We start from the raw sequence: 23,048 nt of genomic DNA on the forward strand, positions 1-23,048 counted from the left end.
TGACTACATGAGTGTGGACTTGTTCTGCAGGGAGAGAGAATCTCATGCGATTCTCACACTAAATCTTGAAAGTTCATGTAATCTCCATTTAAAAACCCAAAGATCTCCAGTGAAAAATTACAATGCTGAATTTCATTTTTATTTCTTCAAATAGCAAAACACATCAATTATAGTGTGTTTTCCGGATTTCTGTCCTGCCCGGTTCCCACAATCGTTAAGTCCCAAAGAAATCACACAGAGGTCTACATTAACTATAAACTGATTGGCCCATTAGCTCAGGCCTCTTATTAACTCTCGTATTAGCCCATTATTCTAGTATATGTTAGCCACATGGCTCAGTACCTTTTTCAGCGGGGTAGTCACATCTTGCTGCTTCTGTGTCTGAGCTAGGACTGTGTCTTCTACCCAGAATTATCCTGTTCTCATTGACCCATCTCTACTTCCTGTCTGGTTGTCCACCTATATATACTTCCTACCTGGCTACTGGCCAATCAGTGTTTATTTAAAATATAATTGACAGGGTATAGACCAATATCCCACAGCAATAGTGATTTATAAATGAAGAGTGTGGCTAGATGAATGGGCCAGGTGTTTGGGAAAAGTGCATAGGGATGTTAGCAAACATGCAAACACAGGCTTCATCTCTATAGAAGGAGGCCACTTGTTTATCCTGGCTGCCCAGAACCAAAATAACCACACAGAAACTATATTAATTAAAACACTGCTTAGCCCATTAGCTCTAGCTTCTTTTTGGCTAACTTGTACATCTTTTTTTTTTTTTTTTATCTTCAAGACAGTGTTTCCCTGTAGTTTTTGGTGCCTTTCCTGAAACTAGCTCTTAATTTAACCCATTTCTATTAATCTGTATATCACCATAAGGTTGTGGCCTACCAGCAAAGTTTCAGTACATCTATCTCTGGCATCGGATCATGACATCTCTCTCCATCTTCCTTCTCCCAGCATCCAGTCTGGTTTTCCTTGCCTACTGAAGTTCTGTCCTATCAACAGGCCAAGGCAGTTTCTTTATTCATTAATGGCAATCATAGCACACAGAGGGGACTCCCACATCACATCTCTGCTGAGCAATTATTAGACAGTGTGAATTAGTCCTGTGGCCTGGACCTATCATTCACCCTAGCTTAGTTCACCCCAAGTGGAATAAACAAGATTTCTTACTTTTGCCACTTTTAAAATTTTTTCCTTACTATCATGAAGTAGACCATCCCATTATGCAACAATTGCTGATCCTTTAGTGTTTTCTCTTTAGTTCACAGTATAGGTGAATTCATTCATTTTTCTCCCTTTGGTTAGAATGATATTTTTCATTTTCTTATGTTAAAGTTTTAGCTTTGCCTTTCAGACTGTCGCCTTTTAGCATACTTTTTTTTTGCATATAGTGTACGATTCATACTACTTTTAAAGAAATGTGACAAGCCAATTTCTCTAATGGTATCCACCGTAATGTTGATTCTCGTCTTGTTTTATAGCATGGCACCAGGTGTATATCAACTCCTAGGTCTGTTTTGCAATCTTACATTGCGTTTAATTGGTCTGTTTTCCTGTTCATTACACCAACTCACTATCTGCATTATTATGAATTTAAGTTGGCTGTACATATTCCCCTTTGCCATTTTTTGCACATTTGTCTTAAAAATTGAAGTTCATTACTCATGAAACATTTCTTTTTTCTGTATAATCTTCAAAATGTAGCCTTGTGATTCTGCCCTTTGTGTCACTGTTCTGTTGAACCAAACAGACAATGTTTGAGACATCAAAACATTTTTTTCTTTGTGAAGGGAACTTAGATGCTGGTTTTATATGAAATTTTATTGGCAGGTTTTATTTTTGACATTTATAATACATTTGTGTATGGAATTCATTTATATATTTCCTTTTGAATATTCAGTTTGCTAATGTTTCATGAAAGTGGTAGTATGATTTTCCCCCATTTTTTATGTTTGGAAACTGTGTAAAACGAGGATTACTTCTTCCCTCAAAATTCACAAGAGCACACCTAAAAACAAAAACAAAAGCTAACAAAAGAACCTCAGTTCAGGGCTTATTTGGTGGAAGATTTTAATTGATTTGATTTTTTTTGAATTTTAAAAATATGTTCCATGTTTCATTTCTTTTCCATCTTTGGGTTATTGGATGTTTCTGGGAAATTGCTGATTTATTCTACATATTCAAATGTAGTGCTGATTCCGGTTCCTACTGTGCTTTTATTGCTTTTCCACTTCTGGCCATACTTACCCTGCCTTTAGAGATACATATTTTTGGACATTGCCTTAATTATATGTGAGATTTGTCCACCTTTCTGGAGTCTTCAGGAACAGTACTCTGTCTTGCTCATCTTACTTCTTATGCTTCTTTTCTCTACTTCATTGACTTCTTTTTTATTGCTATCACTTTTTTTTCTGCCTTGATTCTCTGGACTTACACTGATATTCTGACTTTAGGTTTCCGATGCCTAGCTTGGTTATTTTATTTTTGGTGGTGGGTAATTTTTCTTTCTATTTATAATTACTACTTTAATTGTGTCCCATAAATCTTGATGTATAGACCTCTTGTTCCCATTTGATTCTAAGAATTTTGTAATACTTTATGACTTGTTTTTATAACCTTAGACTTTTTTTTATAATTGTATTTGTTTACAACATTGATTTTTCAGAGCATAAGACTTTTTATTGTGCCAGCTGGGATATTAATAGAGGGTGTTTTTTCTCCTCCCTTTGGCCCTATGTTTTATTAGTAAATCCTTAAATGGTAAGTTTTTATTCATTTAGGAATTAAGGGCCAATCCATAATAAGAATTCTTACTCTGCATTAATTTGTCAAAAAATGTCAATTATTCTTAGTTTTCTCTTTCTAGCTACACACATATCTACAAAATTTGTTCATCCTTCTCACTTTGGTTTTGTGTTCCTGATTACTTGTTCTTTTTCTCTCTATTTTTTGTTCTGCTTATAGTACAGTCCTTAATTTCAGTTTGATAAATTCTTGTTTTTAAGTTACTGACAAATACAGTTTGATTATACTCACAGAATACCCTGAAATATTTTGATACACTATGAAACAGTCACCACAGACAAGCCTAGTTAAGGGCATTTATCTTCCTAACACTGAGCTGGGGGGAAAATGAACTTTCTAGTTGAATTTAGGTTTTAGATAAGCAGCAACTAATATTTAACATCAATATTTTCATGTATTGTTTGGGCATACGAAAACACAAAATTTATTGTGTGTCAGATATTTAAAGTTAAGCGTACATCCTGTATCCTTGTTGTTTGGTTTTGTGACATATGACAAGCCTTCAGCCTTTTTAAAAGCCAGCCAGATGCTAATTTGTTATTTGGAAATTATTTCAACTATCCTGGAAGCTGTGCATATGTCATTGTTTGACCAAAAGTAAAAAGTACTTACATATAAGGCACTGGGGCCGAATACTACTTGGAACATTTGGTTAAAGTAAAGCTCATAGGATTCTAAGTGAGTGTGTGGGAACATTTAGCGGTGATCTGACTTTTCAGTCTACGCTAAAGACCGAACAATAGATTAGTAGGGGCTTTAGGAATTGGAAGAAGACGAGCACTACAGAGAATGAATTGTAACCTCTGCTATTACTTACTCCAACAAGTAACTTCTGGAAACATGCCATCTCTCTGGGTATCAGGTTCCTTTTGAAACTTCCTTTCATGTATTTACATGATTGATTCCAACTTGCATATACGTGTAAACTTGATAGTGAATTTTTTTAAAGGGAGGTAATAGGACAAAGGATAGTCTAACCCTGGGCTGCTAATGGCCAAGGCCGAGGAAAAAGCTTCCTGGGGGTATTATCAAAGCCTCAGCCCAGGAAGTATGCTTGTTCCCAGAAACTTTGTCAGAAAGCTGGAGCCTCTGTTCTAGTAACTGAGAATTTGCCTTGTGACCAGTTCCTCGGCAGCTTGCATCCATGTTGTTTGCATTGTAGCCAGGTCCTAGGCAGCTTTCATGCACTTTGAAGTCTGAAAATTGCTGCTAAAGAGGATTGTTATCTCAACAGTGAAACAGCTGATGATCAGAATGGTTCAAATCTACTCCCAGTTCATCAAGTGGAAACTCACTAACAGGATTTTGTGCTTAATAGGACGGAGTTTCCTGAAGAGCATTGGAATTACTTCTCTGTGTATAATGGAAATTTATGAAAAACAATTGTCTTCAGAAGAAACTTTTCAGTTGTGTGGATTCCTGCATGCCTTAGGGATCCCAAAAGAACAAAGATGACTATGTGTATATGATTTTCACTTCCTTCTAAAGCTAAGCTAGTGCTCTAAAAGGGAAGTCCCACCTTCCTGTTTACCTCTAGAGGGCAAAACTTTATTTCCCCTTTCCTATTTAATTGTTGCTAATCTAGAATTCAACTGTTTTTATAGGAAAACATTTGCTTGTCACAAGCAGTGCAACCTCACAAACTCTAAGCTCTGTAAATATCTGGAGAATCCATTGTTTCTAATGAAGAATGAACACTTGCCACCTGGCCCATGCTTCCATCCCTTCCCTCGTTTCGGTTTCCAAGAGGATTATTTCTATCTGGATTCTATAAGGACGGTTTCTACCTGTATTCTGTGACCCCTTTCCTTATATTCAGGCTTTATCTTTGGTGGGATGTTTCCTAGGATTCAGGGTTTGAGATGAAAATCTATATGCAGAAAGTCTGCTGAGGACTCTTGTTGGTGTCAGTGTGCTGGGGAGTATAGGAACTAGGATTAGTCTGTGGGAGTGGCCTGAAAAGAGTGTCAGAATCATGTGAAAGCTGGGAAGACCTTTCAGAGTAATTTCGCTCTATTACTCAGTATTAGCAAATGTTGCTTGACACGCGCTTCCTGCCCTTCCCACTCATTCTCCAAGAAAGTGGCATGGCCCTGTATGAGGAGGTCACCAAAGGGGCAGTTTCTAGAGAGACATTACTTTGTAGTGAGTGTCACAGTCATAAAGGAGGTGATGTGGGAGCCACACCGTGCCAGCAACTGCTACAGATGTGGTTCTGTCCCTTCCTGCTCCTCCTTTGAAGCCCCATAAGTCTGTCTAGTCCAGTCTTCACCAAGGCCAAGGCCTTGTCTAAAATGAACTTAAAGAGATGATCTAGATGGAAGTGCGCTGGTCATCTGAGCAGATCTTAGCTTCTTCCATAGGCTTGCCAAAGCTTACATTTTGAAAGTCTAACCAAGAACTGCGGGAGCCATGGGAGCAATTACACATAATGATAAGTTACTCCAGCTCTTATAGAAATGGCAGTGTATAAATTCACTGTGGTTATAGTCTATAGCTCTGTAGAGGAATAAAGCGGGACCTCGTTTAGGGTCTGATCAATACCAAGAGGAAGAGGAGCCTAGACATGAGGAGGAAGTGTAATGAGCTCAAAAGTCTGGAAAACTCACTGTTTAGAGTTTAGTCGTCAACTAAGTAAGCCCCTTCCTTGATTAGACATAAGCTCCAGGAAAGCTCATTTGCAGCTCAGAGCTAATCTCTGCCTTGTCAAAGCTTCTGATGACAAAATTCTTAGAATGACTCGCCTGAAGTCATGAATGTTTGAGAATTTTCACCTACAAAATCACACATGGTTTCAGCCAATAGTAGAATAATTGTATTCTGAGTTTGGGTGGGTCCTTGTTAAACTGCAAGTGACTTTTAAAGGTACCTCTCCGATCCCTAAAACTGTTGGAAGCTTTGATGTTTTCATGTTCATTTGACTTCATAGATGGGGAGGGAGTCCTAAAAATACATTTGGGGGAGCATCTATCATCCCCACTTATCTTAAACTAGAAGTGCTTTAGATTGGAAAATTGGGAAAGCTACCATCCTTCTGTGTACCATTCCTGGGGAAAAACTTGGTTTGCATTCCACAAGCAAACTTTTATGTACTGAAGATACCCTATTAAAAATCTCCTGTAAGCATAAAAGTCTGCTGAGTTTGGTGAGGGCTCCAAGAAAACATGTTCTCCTGCTGTTCAAATAGCAGGAGGTACCTGCCTGCTTTCTTCTGACCCACGGCATCCATTTTCCCTTTGGAGAGGTGCCATTGAGGAGAATAGATGAAATGGTGTGGGGAAAAGCCAGGAGTTAGCCAGAAGCATTTTAAATGTTCTTCTTAAGTTTCAGGATCTACTGTTCAGTGACCACCCCAAAGGGTTACCTGTATATTGAAATATTTGGTTTGAGTGTACTTTGCATCTATGCCTAGTAGGCAGTCTGGAGATGGGTTCTACAGGTATTTTTTTTTTTTTTGATTTTTTGAGACAAGGTTTCTCTGTAGCTTTGGAGCCTGTCCTAGAACTGCTTTTGTAGACCAGACTCACAGAGTTCTGCCTGCCTCTGCCTCCCGAATATTAAGATTAAAGACGTGTGCCACCACCGCCTGGTAGGTTCTACAATTCTAATTAGAGATGGTGTCTCTCGATCTTAATTCTCCTTCAGTGGCCAGTGACTGGGGTTAAATTTGGGAGTTCACATGCAGTCACTGAGTAAAAAGCAGCTATACTGCCTCTCCGTCTCCTGTCTCTGTCCCTCCCTCTCATCAGCACCGGCCTATATCCCTCTGTCAGAACCTGTCTCAGTCTTCTGTCTTGCTCTCCCACCTCTCTCTGCACTATTCTTCTTCCATCTACTTACCTCACGGCATCCACCTTCGGGCCTCTCTCTCTTATGAGCCCATCTGCCCATGTACCTGCTGATGCTCTCTCTACTTTGTTTTCTCGTTGCCTCTATGTTCTTTGTGACAAATTCTTTTCATGTTCCTCTGCTTTGAAAGCAATCGTTACATTTGAAAATTGTTCATATTTCTGAAAGATGTTAGCTTCTTTCTGGAGTTTAGCTGTTGTTTTTCATCTTTGCAAGAGCCAAGTTCAATTAGTTTTATAGAACTCATACATGGCACGTGACCTATGCCGAATGTATCAAGAACTCAAACACTGAGAAGGCCTATGGAACCCAAACAAATATGGAGAACCTGTTCACATTCCTGTGGCTCAGTTTATAAAAGCACGTCGGATATTTTCGGATTGTACATTTGGAAGAGCATAATTTTCTGTATAATATATCCTTAACTTTAAATTTTTATTCCTTCTGTTGTTGTGCTCATTGCAAACACTGAATGAGGTGTATTTCTTTGGGAAAAGACGAGTGGTTGATTGAACCCTTAATGTTCATAGGTGTTATCTTGTCTGCTTTTGTTTGATATCACTTGATCTACCTTGTATCCATATGATATAAGTAATCTCTCTATTACTGCCTTTGGGAATGAGGAACCCCAGCTTCAGGCAGAGGTAGATCGCTTATGTTTATATAGGTAGCAAAGGCGTATCTAAGAGGCAAACACAGGGCATCTGCCAAGTTCTCTTTCTTTGTCAGAGAATCTCAGCCTCTCTCCATGTCTCTGTCTCTGTCTCACTTCATCTCTCCAGTGAATCTTGCTTTCTTCTTATGTGAACTCAGATAGATAATTCTTATATGTAGAGATTCAGACTGATCTCTGCTATTGATGTGCAAATAGCTGTGAGGTAAAACATGTGCTTTCTATGCTTGTAGTTGCTGCTGTGAGATATACTCGGGCTCCATTTGAAAATTAAGCTCACCTATCTTTCCTGTGTCTCTGTGAGGGGGAAATGTCCAAGATACAGCCTCTCAGGAACCAATCACCCCGTCTCTCTGCCTGTGTAACCCAAAGTTCTCTGCCTGTGTGTCCCTTATAAGTCTCACCTGTGGTTTTCCTGCTTAAGCTGTGGCCTGGAAATGTGCTGTAACCTCCGCCTACTGAGCATGGCATGGAGGCACTGCCATTGGAACAGGCTTGAAGTTTCACAGTGACTTGGTATTCAAACTGCCACAGAACAGAAGTCTACGTTGTTAAGAGATGCAAACGGCATTGGAAGGTTTGGGTATGGACCCTCGGGACAGAAAAGCCCACACCCACCATAAATCCTACCTCTGCTACCTAGTTTGGGATGGGTGGAAGACTGAGATGCTCTGTGTTTCGCTGAAGCCACCCCACTCTCGGGTTCTGAGGCCTTCTTGTTTCTGGCTGAGGAAATGAGCTGTCTTCCAGTCGCAGGTCTCTGTTGTGGTATATGGAAAGGAAGAGGCTATGGGGAGGTCCCAGGAGGCTTTGATGTCATTTGCTACTGGGGTCAAGAGCTCTGAGTTAGACTCTTGGCTTCCTTGGGATGGTTTTATGTCTAGCCCTTGGCCATCCAGGGATAGAAGACTTCATTTTCATTTTAGAAGCTGTAACTTGTGTGACTGGATGTTTTTGAAGTTATGAAGGAATATTTATTACTTCAAAGAAGGGAAATGAAGAAAGAGTAGGGGAGACACTGTGTGAAGGGAGCGTGGCTGGAATTTCCTGCAAAGGTGGGGAGGACGAAGGGAGAGCTGTGCTGCCTGGACCACTGAAAATCGTTAAATCACTCGAATTAAGACAGCAATGCTAGTGAGCCCTGGAAGCGTGCTGCCAGCACTCAGGAGAACTGAGTCTGTGGACAACAAGAATTCTTGTTAAAATGGAAAACATGTTTTTAGTCTTTTCCAGAGGAGGTCCCTGCCAATTAGATGTACTATGGTCTATACTGGGACGACATCACGCTCAGAACCCAAGAAAAAGCCACAGCGGATATCCCTGAAGACATACATACAAGTAACATTACACAGTCTGAGCGCGTTGCACATGCGCCCCCCCCCACATACATGCATATACATATGTACATATATGTCACGTTTCATCTATTCCACAGTGTCACATTTTCTCCAACAGTGCCACACCTCCCAACTGGGTAAATGAACATCCAAACATATGAGCCTGTGAGGCCATTCTCACTCAAACCACTACCGCCTCTCTCCCAGCATCCTAGGATCTGAGAAAGGAGTTAGGAGGCAGGGAGACTGGGAGGATAATTGGTACCTAGTCTCATCCTGGGACAGATCAGAAGAAACTATCTTTTTTACGGATGTTGGTTCATTAGTCATTCTGTCTATTTCTTTCCCTTTAATGTAGAAGGGGTATTGATTAGTATATAAAGGATTATTACCTCTACCAGTGCTCTCTTGAGAAATTAAAAAAGACAACATCAAGCCAGGCAGGGTATTTCACGCTTGTAATCCCAGTACTTGAAGTGTGGAGGCAGGATAACCAGGAGTTCCGTATCATCTTTGGGAAAACAGTGAATTTGAGTGTGGCCTGATCTACATGAGAATTTGTCTCAAAAAACAAGCAAGCAAACAAGAACAAACTGTAATGAATAAAACAGCAGAACGGCATGGTTTCAAGAAAGGATGCTCAGAAGCTACCAATGATCTTCCATCTCAGGGGCCTCATCTTGCTGTTTGCTGTCACCTTGGCTGCTGCTGTGCTTCCTCCATGTTTTCCATTGCAAAGGAGAACAAGGTTCTTACATTCAAAGTGCTCAAGAATGACAGAGATAAGATGGGCATATCCCCCGATTGCCTGTGGAAACCTATCGCTCACGATACATGTGCTTATACCTAGGTGTGTTTTGCTAGACCAGGAGTTGCAGCGGCACTTTTCCTTTTCTTGGCATCTGATGGCCTGGCCCCTGGGAAGCATCAGCAGCCGACAGTGACCGTCTACCTGGTTGATGTCAGTGGAAGCAACCACTCGCTTGGTGAGTTGAGAATTATTTCTTTAGAGTTGCTCAGGGTTATTCCAGTAGACCTAGGAATCAGTCTAATGTTGACCTCTGAAATGTCTGTGGCTTTGCATGTTACATAGAGAAAGGATAAACAGGTGCTACATGGTTCTAAGCGAATGGCTCAGCACAGTGCTTATCACCTTATTTCTCCGCAGGAGCCTATGAACTGTCGTGTCAACACAATCCCCTGGTTATCAATGTGAGCCACCATGCGAATGTCTACCCCCACCACACCTCCTCCGTGCTGCTGAATTTGTCATCCCCATTGGTGGGTATCTCAGCAGTGGCTCTAAGGACATCCTCCCACACCAGTTCTTCAGCTCCCAGTAACTGCATCCCAGAGCAAAGGCATCAGGGACAGAGGTACAGAGCTAGCTTCTAACGTCTCCCCTTCTCCCAACTCTCTATGACTATAACATACTGCTACTATTTAGGCTCATAGTGCTGTATAGCAGTTGCTTAATCATTAGCTGAAGAGGATTTAAGAACTACCAAAAAAGACTGAAGAATCAAGCAAGAAATAACGTAGAAGTCAAATTTGGGTTTTCAGATTTTTTCTTTCCTTAGTTGAGTATAACATTTTCTTTTTGGTAAATATTAACATCTTTACACAGTCTTAACATCTTTTTTACATATAAAGGCACTGACTTTAAATCAACATTGTTATATAAACTGCCAAAAGTTTTGTGCCAAAAACTCAATGTTCCTCAAGCAATCTATATTTATCCACTAGTTCCCACCTGGACAGTATATACAGAAAATTTAAGAAGTGCTTGCTAAGGTGGCACGTCACATAATCATTTAGGGTCACATATGGACGTTGGGAATATACTAACTGCATGTACCTTTCTGCAGACATTTGTGATTTTCTTCATCGAGACAGATGAGGGTCCCTGGATTCTTTTCAGCAGCTAGAAGAAGGGTTATACTTCAGAGTATTCCTATACCCACCTTTGGAGTAGGGAACACCTTGAATTAAACAATCTGTGCTGCAGTATGGATAGAAGGTTCTATCAGTAGTCTAATAGGTTAGTGGAACCAAAGAGTAACAGATGCATTTCCTCAGAGAGAGAAGTGGGACCACCTGCTAGGTGACTCAGAACCTAGTCACAAAAGCTGGGGTTCCAAGCAATGTTCCATCATCTCATACAGTATATAAGGGAGATTAGCCCCCCAAGAGTTGGTACAGGACACATCCAGACATCAAGTCCTCAGCACAAAGGATATTGATTAGCCCCCACAGTGGAACAAGCAGGGTGGGAAAGATGCAAAGGCAGACAGCAAGCAACAGTAGCAGCAGCAAGAGCAGGCATTTTTTAAATTGTTGTTCTCTGGAGGTTTTTTTTTTTTTTTTTTTTTTTTTTTAAGGAGAAAATTGAGAAGTCTGTCCTATAGTGAGATGGTAAGTCCTCATTGGATGTGTTAGCCAAATACTCAGATTTGATTGTTGGACCTTGGTGTTTTGTCTTAGGAATGAATCAGTGGCCAAACAAGGGAATGGACCTTGGGGGCTAGCTTTTGGAATGTAATCTAATGGATTTTAGCAAGGGAGCGAAGGGTAAAATGCAAAACCTGTTGGTGCCACTTTTGTCATTCTTGGGTCTGTGTTTACCATGTTTTGGCCTATTAGAGAGCCCTTCAGTACCTGCATATCCCTTCCAGGTATACCACGAACCATACCTGAGATCATTACAGAGTTGATAATACCAGTAGAATACACTGTTTTGCTATTGCTGGATAGCAAACCATACCAAAATGTAGTGAATCAACATTTTGATATGGCACGGTTTGTGTGGGTGATAAATCTAGATGCACTTCAGAGAGGTGTTTTAGGCTTAGGCTCTCTTCAGAGAGGGTTCGAAGGAAGTTGGGGGATTCACTTCCGAGTCCATTGCTATAGCAACTGCTAGCCTCAGAAGATATACTCCAATAGATATGAAGAATGGGCCATCCCATGCTAGTGTGAGTCAGTTTGCTTCATGTAAGACTCCCCATAAACTGTTTGAGTGTCTTAGACATGGTAGCTAATTATCCAAAAGAAAAAGAGGCCCAGAGGTGGAAAATATTACAGAAATTTCCCAAGAGGGAAGCCACATCATTTTTATAACCTAATGATGGGAGTGACAGCTCACTACTTCTAATGTATTTTATGTACCAAAAATTGCTCAACAAGTCTAGCTGGTAATCAAGGAGAGAGTTTGTATAAAGATACAAATACCTGGGACATCTGAGAGTCCATGTACTATTTGCAGTGACTGTGGCTAGTGTTAATTGAGCATTAACTAGATTCCAGGTACTGCGTTAAGTGTCAGGAAGCAGCACACAGCAAGAGACAGTCTGGATGTTGGACATTGTGTCATTAGCTCGCTCATCCATGATTTTTACGTCTTCTTAGTGAGAAGATACCCTCAAACCTTAACACAAATGCATATGATTCAAATATAGTCTTTCAAAATCCTCAACTCTTCCTCCTGTATTTTCAAATTATCTTCTGGATTGGCTCTATGTCTGCCCTGAAGCCACACAGCATTTCTTCCTGGTCCTCAAATCATGTGCTCTTTATGAGTCTGTGCACACAATGTTCCTGCTCTTTGGAATGCTGTCCAGCCCTTGTCATCTCAGACTTCGTCGTCAGAATGCCCATTCTGTGAAGCTCTGTCCAACTTCTTCACTGTTTCTATAAGTCATAATATATAACATGAGCTGTACGAAAGGGGCCACCTCATTTTGTGGGAATGATCTGTTTACGGGGTGCTCTTTCACACTGAACTCGGGGTTCCCTGCACTGGAAGTCCTGCTGAGTGTTGTTAGTCCCTAGCAGAGTGCCCCATACACAGGAGGTAGGAGAAACTGACGTTACACAGCATTTGGTTTGCCATGCTCTATGGAACAGAATTGAACAAGAAAAGCTACAGAGCAGAAGTTACAGTCTCTGTAAACATGAAGGACCAGAATTGCCTTCAGCATCATAGCTGTGAAAGTTCAAGAAGGAAGTTAATTAATTGTGATCACTGAGGCTCGTTCTCCATGTATTTTCATGTGGCACTGTGAGAAAAACAAGTTTTATATGCGTGCACGCAAGCCAGTGGAAATAGGATATGATTCTCTAGTTTACACTGAGTACATCTGGAATGCATAAACATTTCCAAACCACATGTGACTGACAGGAGCCATGGAAATTGGCTTTTCCTTCGCAGCCAGTATGATATAGTAAATTTTTATACACAGGAAACCTAAAGAGTCTCATGTATTTTTTATCATGAATATGTTTTAAATTCTTATGTACTTATAAAATAGAAGGCTTTGGTGGCAGAATTACATCAGTCATTGCTGTATATGTAGATACCCCATCACATGAAACCCTCAAATTCTAACTATCATAAAAGGAATTTCTAGCTACCTCCTTTTTACTCTTCATGACCTAAATTCCATTAGTACTTACATGGACAAGGGAGAGCTGATAGATGCCTAGAATATAAGATGTGTCACCTATTCTGTATTTGACTATTAATGATCCATAACCTGTCTCTCCTACACTATAGCTTTATTCAATTTGATTGATGCATCGAATCTCAGTTGAAATCCAAAAGTCCAGAGTCTGGCTCAATGGTGACATTTAATATTTTTTCTATGTACACAGTAATTTTTTCTCTGTATCCCACTGAAAAACCAAAAGTACAGAAAAACAAACCATAAAAACTCTTATTAAAATGAAAACCTGAGTTTAGCACTAAGAATCTAATGGCATAATGTGTAGTGGAATTAAATTAAGAAACATCATTGGAAAGCAACGCAAATACTTGTTACATTTTTAAAGAATCAACAATAGGGTGAATGTGGAATGTAGTTTGCCTGATATAGTGCTGGCTTAGCATCAATAAGTCCAAGTTTTATCTCTAGGACTCCATATACATGGCATGGTAGCACAGCCCTCTAATCCCAGAAGTGGGAAGGTAGAGGCATAAGAAAGAATATTTTAAATGAAGACATATGGGCCACTTGGGTTTTCTTGTAGGTGAACAGCTGTACTGTTTGTTTGGAATAGAAGTCAAGGTCATAGACAAAGTTGGTAAAAGACCTTGAAATCTTATAGTTGGATCAAGTTAAGTCTGTCATGTCTACAAGGCATCCAAGTTAAAAAAAAAAACCCACTGTAAAGCTGTCTACGTGATTCCAGGATGAGGTATAATCAAGAGAAAATGCAATGAAGAATTAAAGCATTGGGAATGCTTTAGATAATGCAAAGTTTTAGAAAGGAAGGAAGGAAAAAAGGAAGGAAGGAAGGAAAGGAAGGAAGGAAAGGAAGGAAGGAAGGAAGGAAGGAAGGAAGGAAGGAAGGAAGGAAGATGCAAAAATAGAGAGAGGGAATGCCTGCTGGCTTGAAGTCTCTTAGTCTCATTTCACATTATGATGGCTGCCCAGACTCTGACTCTTCCATCTTCCTCTACGGATCCAGAGCCCATAAGTCTTGAGGCTTAGCTATAGCCCTCTTTGGGCTATGAACTGTCAGTAAGCATTCAGACCACTCTTGTTCTACTCTTTTCAGCTACATCTTAGATAAAAGTCTCATGTAGCCTGTCACGTGCATGAGAATCAGATGGACCGCAAATCTTTCATTTGGACTGTGTAAATGACCTTGGGAAACAAAACCATCTTTTTGTTCACATAATGGGAGTTGGCATTGTTCTGCTGTCTATATGAGTGGATTAAAATGTTGAGGATCGGAACTTTGGAAATTCACGAGGTGAGCACTAGGAAAATTTATCATTAAGCAGGAATCGCTGTTGAGTGTGGTACTTCCCCTACAGTGGGACATTTGTTCTTCCAGTAACATGGATACAGTAGAAAAATTGATTGCAACCCCTCTGATCCTTCATGACAGCATATCCTCAGGATCCCCTGTACGGAAAGTCTGGACATAAGACATACCATTTCCACAGTCATGGCCTAACATTGCTGACAGCATTGAAAACCCTGTTCATCTCTCTGCAGCTTGGACTCTCCCTTCAGCTTGCCTAGGTTTCTCTCTCCGCTTGTCCTACAGTAGGTGACAAGTTAGTACAAATCTTCCAAACAACTGTTCTTCTTTCTGTTTTCCTTGACTTTCCAGCAGTGTTTGCTCTCTCTAATTTGATGTTTCATAATTAGGTGTGTGGCTTCTTAGGACCGTTTGGTCTTTGTTAAGCCCCTACCTCCTGCCAAACCTTTGGTTCTCCTGCTTTTGGCTTTGAAATCTACTTTGTCTGGAATTAAAATTTCCGTTCCTGTTTTCACTCTGTTTGCATTTGTTTGATAAATATTTGTCTCTCTTTCATTTTCAACCTTTCTTTATCTTCACTGCCAATAAGCCCAGGGCTCATTGCTTCATTGTACTGTTTACAAAGACAGTAGTACTATGTCAACGCATGCCAAGATTTTATTCTGAAAATCATCAACTGAACTTAAGCCTTGAGTTGCCTTTAGGAAGCTATAGTATCTTGCCTTTAGACCATTTATTCCCTAGCATTCAAAGGCACCCATCAGTGGTTTAATGCCTCCACTTACTATGAAGTGTTTGAACTTCCATACCTGGAGGTTTGACCTATGCAAGTAGAGGGTGTTGTTGATGTGTATGATGGGCAAAGAACAGAGCTCTGATCAATAGAAAGCAGCACTCAGTTATCTTGTCTTTAGGGCAGGGCAGGTAAGAAATAAAAGATGACTTGTTTAACTCTTTTAACCTTTTCTGGTTTCTTTTTTATGTTTTTGTGGCCTTTGACATTGAACCAGGGCCTAGCACATGCCAGGCAAGTGCTCTGCCGTTGCGCTCTCTTCACCTCTTTCAGTAGAGCAGAAAATGCAAAAGAATGAAAAAAAAATGTGGATTTTCCTTTAATACAGTTCTTATCCACTTCCTCCTTAAAACACAAAGCAGAGCAAAACAACAACAAATCAAGAAGTATATGCTTTAACTGCCAATGATGTTTCCGCATTGAATTCCAGCTTGTGCTTTGACGGAGAGGAAATGCCCAATGACTCTAGTTTTGGTTTGGGTTGTTAACAAGACTTTCACATTCTCCTGTGTTGTTGCTATTTCAACAGGAAGCTGGGACAATGCTTTATAGTATCTTGTTGCATGACTGAAAGCAATGTTGATAGAATTTGTAGGACATGGTGACACCAAGATGGAGAAGCACCATGGAAGATGCTCAGCATTTCCCACCTTTATTTTTATTCATTTTGTGGTAGTCTGTTGGTTCGCCTCTCTAGATCTACTCTCACTGTTGACCCTGTAGAACCACATCTGGATTTTGTTAGTATTTGTCCTTTGCCAGTTAGCACCATGTTTCCTGAACGTGTGAGGGAGGGGTTTCTCCTGAGTTCTCTGTGCACTCTTATTTTTCTGTTGTGACATGCCTAGTCATGGATGCCTAAGATTCATACATAGAACATCCACTTAGGTCCTTAAAGCACCAGTTTGGACTGGACGGTGGTGGCACACACCTTTAATCCCAGAACTTGGGAGGCAGAGGAAGACAGATCTCTGTGAGTTCAAGGACAGCCTGGTCTACAAGAGCTAGTTCTAGGACAGGCACCAAAGTTACACAAAGAAACCCTGTCTCAAAGAAACAAAAAATCAACCAAACAGACAAACAAACAAAACCAACAGTTTGGGTCAACTTTTTACCACAATGAAGGCTTGGTATACTGTGATGCCATTCCATGCAATGGGGAATAGATTAGTTACTTATCGGTTGCTGTGATAAAACACCATGGACAAGGAAAAAAGAAGAGATGGGTTTTGTTGTTGTTGGCATATGGTTCCAGAGGGATCAAAGTCTATGATGGTGGATTAGAAACGTGGCAGCAAGTGGCAATCATGGCAACAAGAACAGGGTGCTGGGAGCTCGTATCTTGACCCATAAACATTAATTAGAAGAATAAACTACAAGTGGTGTGAGCCTTTAAAAAAGGCTCATTACTAATGGCATACTTCTTTCAATAAGGCCACATCATTTTAAGCTCCCCAAGCAGTGTCGCCAATAGGAGACCAAGTGTTCAAACGCATGAACCTGTGTGGGACATCAGCATTCAATCCATTACATTGTATTCCTGTTGACAAGGTGGTCAGCATGGGCCTGGAGCCCAGGAGAACAACCAAACTGTTCCCTAAGTTGCATCTTTGTGGATTTGTCTTCTAGTGTCATTACTGGTATCATTCTGTGTCCACTAGGGTCCATCCATGTTGTAGTGATTAAAACAGGGACAGTTTAACATAGTTACTAAGTCCTGAGGGACAAGAAAAACTCTGGACAAAAGAAGCAGTTTTATGACTGGCGGCAGGATATCTAAGGAAGTAACGAATTTGGGAAAGGGTCCCCATTCAAACTGAGATTTGTTTGTCATGGCAGAAGATAGAGCTGGAGCACAAAGGATTCAGAGAAGCTGGCTAAAATTCTCCAGGATGGGTCTGGAAATCAGAGACTTCCTTACATTGCATACTAGTGTCAGGGAAGGTAGTTTCTTACCAAAATGCATCCTGAGGACTTGCTAAGACTTGTTGGAAAGATACCATCAAGATTCCTTTGGATTCTGGAAGGTTACCATTGACAAATGACAGATCTTAATGGGAAACCCCCATAGGGGTCCATGGAAAGTTGAAGGAAGCTAGCTGAGGTGCACAGAGTATTAACGTAACTTCCTCAGTGGTGAGTACTCTGGGCTGTCCCACATATTGCTACCCATAGAGTGCAGAGGAATTAGAGAAAGGATATCATATAATAGGGAAGAGGTAAGTCCCTTTGTCCTGAACTATGTTTTAGTGTTCTCTACTGAAGAAAACATCATGTCAAGCTTGCTAGCAAAAGAGAATATTCATAGTCCAGGTCTGGTATCAAACCAAGGCAATGAAGCATCGCTTTGCAATTGAGCAGTGAAACAGTAATTATTGGCAGGAAAAGGAATGCCAAAGAACCACAAATACAACAACAACAACAGCAAAAAAAAAAAAAGCCAAAAGTAAAAAACAAAAATTCTCTCTACTTTTCATTTGAGACAAAATTCCCTTCAGGTTATTGACTTTAATATGATGACCATTTTCAATGCAACTTCTAAGTAGATTGAACTAACTAGAACTGTATATTTTAATCTTTTGATGCTTTCAATATAAACCCAAGGCAAATATAAAGGATTAAAACCTCATTAACTTATTTAGTAATAAAAGTACACATTCTGAGCCTGGCAGTTGTGGTGCACACCTTTAATCTCAGCACTTAGGAGGCAGAGGTAGGTGGCTCTCTGTGTTCGAAGCCAGTCTGGTCTACAGAGGGAATTCCAGGAAAGTCAGGGGTACACAGTGAAACTCTGTCTCAAAAAGAAAAAAGAGTACACATTCTGAGTGAGATAGAAAACAAGTAATAGATACTGACAAAATGATAGTGAACTTAAACTATCATTTATCAAGAACAAATATTATAATATAAAATTGAATCAAGTCTTTATTTTTTCAAATAAATATGCATGTGGGAACCTGAGTTATTTTGTCTATTACTTGACTATTCAGCATATGAATTATAGATAGATAAGTAATAAAGTTATTTATGTTTTCATCTTTTTATCATTTTAAAAACTGGAGTATTGTTTTCTGTAGCAGTTCAGGACTGGAATACATGCATATGTGTATGTATATGTCTATTTCCATACTCCAATTAAAAGAATTGTTGCTTCAAGCTTAAAGCTGAAAAGCTTAATATGAATCAATCTGCAAATTGAGTTCCTTTTTATGGTGAGCATAACTTTTCACTCTGGGACATAGGCATGTCTATACATGTATGGATGTATAACGAGATAGAATACTCATCTTCCAGAATATTTTAGGTGTCAAAATATGCCAGAAATCATTTTTCCATTGAAATTTGAAGTATATGTCTTACAAAGACCTTATTTCAAATCAGTAAAACTAAGACTAGGTTCTATGTAATTCATTTCTAATCAGGAAAGATTTACAAAGAGGAATGACCAATTATTTTTACTAATTGTCAAGAAATCTGGTACCCTCCTTGAAAGTATATTTGATTTAATGTAATTTTCAGGGGCCTCAGAATAATCAGAGAGGACCTATCTTTTGGGTGCACTGACGTACCTGGGCATGTTATTTTGAGGAAGTGATGTAATGTCAAGGACCGCCCTATGCAATGCAGGTAGTTGGAAATATTTGGAGGACCAGGCCACTAAGAGGGAGCTAAAAAGATTATTTGGGCTTCAGGGGATATCTAGTGACTGTATAATCCAGATGAGAAAAATTTTACAGATAACATGAAGGGAATTGAAGATTACTGGGAAAAGAGAAGTTTTGACCCAGGCCCTATAGAATTCTAGCCCAATCAAAAAGAACCTACCTTCTTAAAGAAGAGAAAAAAAAAATCTGATAAAGAATACCCCATTCTTGGCTATAAAATTCGCAGGAATGTGGGAAGAGGAAATGTAGTTTCAAAAGCCTAGTTTATGCGTCAGTTTCCTATCGCTGTCTAAGGTATTACTACCATAGTTTATACTAGTATATTGTTAGCCTCACAGTTTCTGTGAGTTAGATGGCTACACCATGCTTATATAATTCCTCTTTGAGGCTGTGATGAGATATCAGCCAGAAATAGGTTCTTATCTGTTGACTTGACAGGGAAAGATGATACAAGTGCTTCCCATTGTTGGCACCTGATTCCAGAACACTGTCTGATGGGGGCCTCCGTGTGTTCTACTTCCTTGTCACAAAGTCATCATGTGTGTGGTACAAATAATAAAAACCCAGAGACAGATACTGAGGTTTATGCTGAAGATCAGAAAAGCAAAGCAACCAGCCACTGGCTCTTACCTCTACATCAGACCCAAATGGGCAATTTTGCCTCCATGAATGCTCAGACTGAGACTGAGCTGAGACCTGTCTCCTCCTGTCTTATATTCCTCTCTAGTGCTGGGATAAAGGTTATGTACCACCACTGCCTGGCTTCTATGGTTAAGTAGTGTGGCTGCTGGGATTAAAGGTGTGCCACCACTCTTTGGCCTGTATGACTGACTAGAGTGGCTACTCTGCATTCTGATCTTCAGGAAAGCTTTATTTATTAAAACACAAATACAATACTATAATTTTGTCTAAAATAAAAAGAAAGACTATAACTAATATAGGAAATAATATATACAATAAGTACAATAACTACATACAATATATACAAGCAATAAATGCATCAGCAATATCTAGTACATTTGCATTTGACAAATTCAGATAAAATAGTCCATATCTATTCTATCTTATGAATCCAAAAGGTTGTACCTAATTCATTTTCTATTCTAATTTGCATCATTAAATTATCCTTAAATGTCTCTCAACCTTTTACACTTTACACCTCTTTAGTGAGTATCTTTTCTGAGTCTGGTAAACAAGGAAAACTGTAAGTATAACTATGTAGCCTTCAGCTCCCTCAGAGATCCAAGGAGGAAATAATATTAACTGAGTAAGCAGAAAGTACAAGCAAGTGACTTTCAAAAAATGTGAGAAATTACAGAAGCATCCCCTGCCTGGACACTTACCCAAAGTTCCTCTGCAATGTTGGGGCATCCATCTTCAGCCTACAGGCCTAGAATATTCAAAAGACTTTTCTGTAAAGCAGGTATTCTGAAGGGCTACCCCACCTTGTCTTGACAATGTTTGACAGTCACTTTCTTTTGTGTTCTACTTGTCCAATTAGGACAGTAAACTGTCAGCAGTTGAGTCAAGGGCATTATTGGCCCAGTGTCTTACTTTTATACAAAGAAAGTAAACTCCATGTGGAGTTTTTTTTTTTTTTTGATGTCCATCTTCTTTGAAGTAGATTGGTGCTACCAGGAGCAGATATGTCATGTCATAAATAAAGAACCTGCTATTAAAACATCTTAAATGTCATATTCTGTGGACCTCTGAAGTGTTTGAAGATGACCTATCTATTTAAAATATATCTCTGTTTGACCTTGAAAATATACCTAATGTGGCTACAAGTTTGATTGTAATAGATGACTATTTACTAACCTGTATTTCTTTATTATCCTAAACAGTTGATAATAATAACTTTTGATAGATAGAAATTTGTATTACATTGTTAAATGAACTGTATAGGTACAATACCTTGAACAATATTAGAAATGCATATACACTATGTTTTAACAAGATTGATCTCAATTTTGTATCAATATACAAAATTTGTATACAGTATACAAAAATCCAATCCAATGTAAAATATTTAAAATTAGTAGTTGCTTTTTAAAAGTAGATTGAATACTCTACCTTTTTATTTTCTTGTATCTACAGCCTCCCTTTTTTCTTTTCAGAGTAGATTCAATAATCTACCCTTTTATCCTATCTGTATCTCCCCTTTTTTCTTTCCAAAACAAGAATTCTGAATCTAATCTCTTTTGTTCAACTTTCCTCCTGGCCATAACCAATAACAACTTGTAACCATCTCCCCTAAAGAATGACAAATATCTATAACACAATGAATGGCCCAAAATTACCCACTGTACCTCTTGGGAATGTGGATATCAAATTCTTAAATTTTCTTACTGGTGTCTGGGGAAACAGCATCTTTAGGGAATTCTGAAAAGAAAAATTTGAGTTAATTGTCAAGTCTTGGGAGAAGTAGCTTTATCATTTGTTGTCCAGTCTCCGTGTAATGAGAAAATACAGAGCTTGTCTCAAGTCCTGGCTAGAGTAGTCTCTGAGACTGAATCATCAAAATTGTTCTCAGCTAGCCACTTTGAAATGGTTCTGAGCAGTTTGTAGTTCAAATGCAGATCTTAAGTGATGTTTTTCAGTTTAGTGGTGTTATCATAGTATTAGAGGAATCATTGTTGTGGGGTCCCATTTTCCTTTTGGAGACTTCAAAGGTCTCTGTTAGGCATGCCATGGTTCACTACTGAAAACTGATAGAGACTCAAACCCGAAACCATGTACAAAAAGGTATATGAAACTATTTCCTAGAATTAGTTAGTATTCTATATGACCATTAATAGACAAAACATTCAGGATATATATATGTATATATATGATTAAAATATATATTAATCTTATAAATTTTATACCTTAATAAAAGCTGTAAAAGAGTTAATATAAAATCAAAGGATTATGATATTAATAACAATAAAGTAGTCCTTAAATATATGTTTTTCTTCTGTCCCATATTAGGCAACTCTTCTACACTGAGACAGAGATTTTGGATTTTACTTTAATAAACATGCTTGGGTTTAGAGAAGGAAAGCACCGCCTCCAACTCCAAAGCCAGCTTTATTCTTTAACTAAACTGGGACTACAAAAAGACCATTTGCATTATATGTCTGTAGAGAATAACAGACACAAACATCAGGGAAAATTTGTGGAATTTTATCCTGTTGGAAATATAATATATCAATAGGCCAATTTATTCTTTTTCTTGAGACATTTTTTTCCTGGATGATCTCTCCTTTTTCTTCAGATGTCTCATTTGCCCAATGGTCTTCAGATTCCTTAGCTGGAAAACTTTATTCTCCTAAAAAGACAGAAGCAGAACCCTTCTCCAACCCTAATTTTATGGAGATTTTCTTTTGACAAGTTATATCTGATCAAATAAAAAGCATTTGTTAGTTTTATATGTTAGTTTTGATTAAACAGCCATGCTGTTTGATGAACTATAACCTCTTCTAATTAAAAGATGTCTCTTGTTCAAATTGAGTCTTTATCGATTTTGATGGTATCCGCAGTTTTTCTTCTTTGGAACTATTATACCACTACAATCATGTGTGGCACTTCAGGGGACAGCTCATACATAGCATCCATTTCTTCGAATCTAGTGTGAGACAATCTATCAGTAATAAGACCTTAAATGGCTTGGGAGGTATTTCAGTATGTAAGAGAGCTTGCTAGGAAATTACAAGGACCCGAGTTTGAATCCCCAGCACCCATGTAAAATGTCAGATATGAATTCGTGCGCCTGCAACCTCAACATTTTAGGTAAAGACATGGGATGTGGAACTCAAGAGTTTCTTGGACAGTCCGTATAGACAAAATGGTAAGATTATGATTCAGTGGAAGAATCTATATTAGACAATAAGGCAGAGAATGATAGAGGAGGACAACCAAAATTACCTCTTACCTTCCAATGTGCACACACACACACAGGTGTGCATACCTGAACATTCATGTTCATGCAGTGCGCGCGTGCACACGCGCGTGCGCGCGCGCACACACACACACACACGGGGCGGGGTGAGAGTGAGGGAGGGAGAGGGATAAAAGACTGGGACATGGAAGGAGGGAGAGAAGGAGGAAGAGAGGGAGGGAGGGAGGGAGGGAGAGAGAGAGAGAGAGAGAGAGAGAGAGAGAGAGAG

General features: G+C 39.3%; 1 protein-coding gene across 1 annotated transcript in view; it reads left to right on the plus strand.

Moving 5' to 3' along the window:
* Pappa2 (pappalysin 2) overlaps positions 1-23,048 on the plus strand; it is a 249,125-nt gene that overhangs the window by 117,219 nt on the left and 108,858 nt on the right. The window contains exons 12-13 of the mRNA XM_050135420.1: positions 9,521-9,656; positions 9,839-10,046. Coding sequence (XP_049991377.1) covers positions 9,521-9,656; positions 9,839-10,046 — 344 coding nt within the window. The remainder of the gene's footprint in view (positions 1-9,520; positions 9,657-9,838; positions 10,047-23,048) is intronic.

Source organism: Alexandromys fortis, unplaced genomic scaffold (assembly GCF_014885135.2).
Source record: "Alexandromys fortis isolate MF-2015 unplaced genomic scaffold, M_Fortis_MF-2015_v1.1 scaffold_21, whole genome shotgun sequence".
NCBI lineage: Eukaryota > Metazoa > Chordata > Mammalia > Rodentia > Cricetidae > Alexandromys > Alexandromys fortis.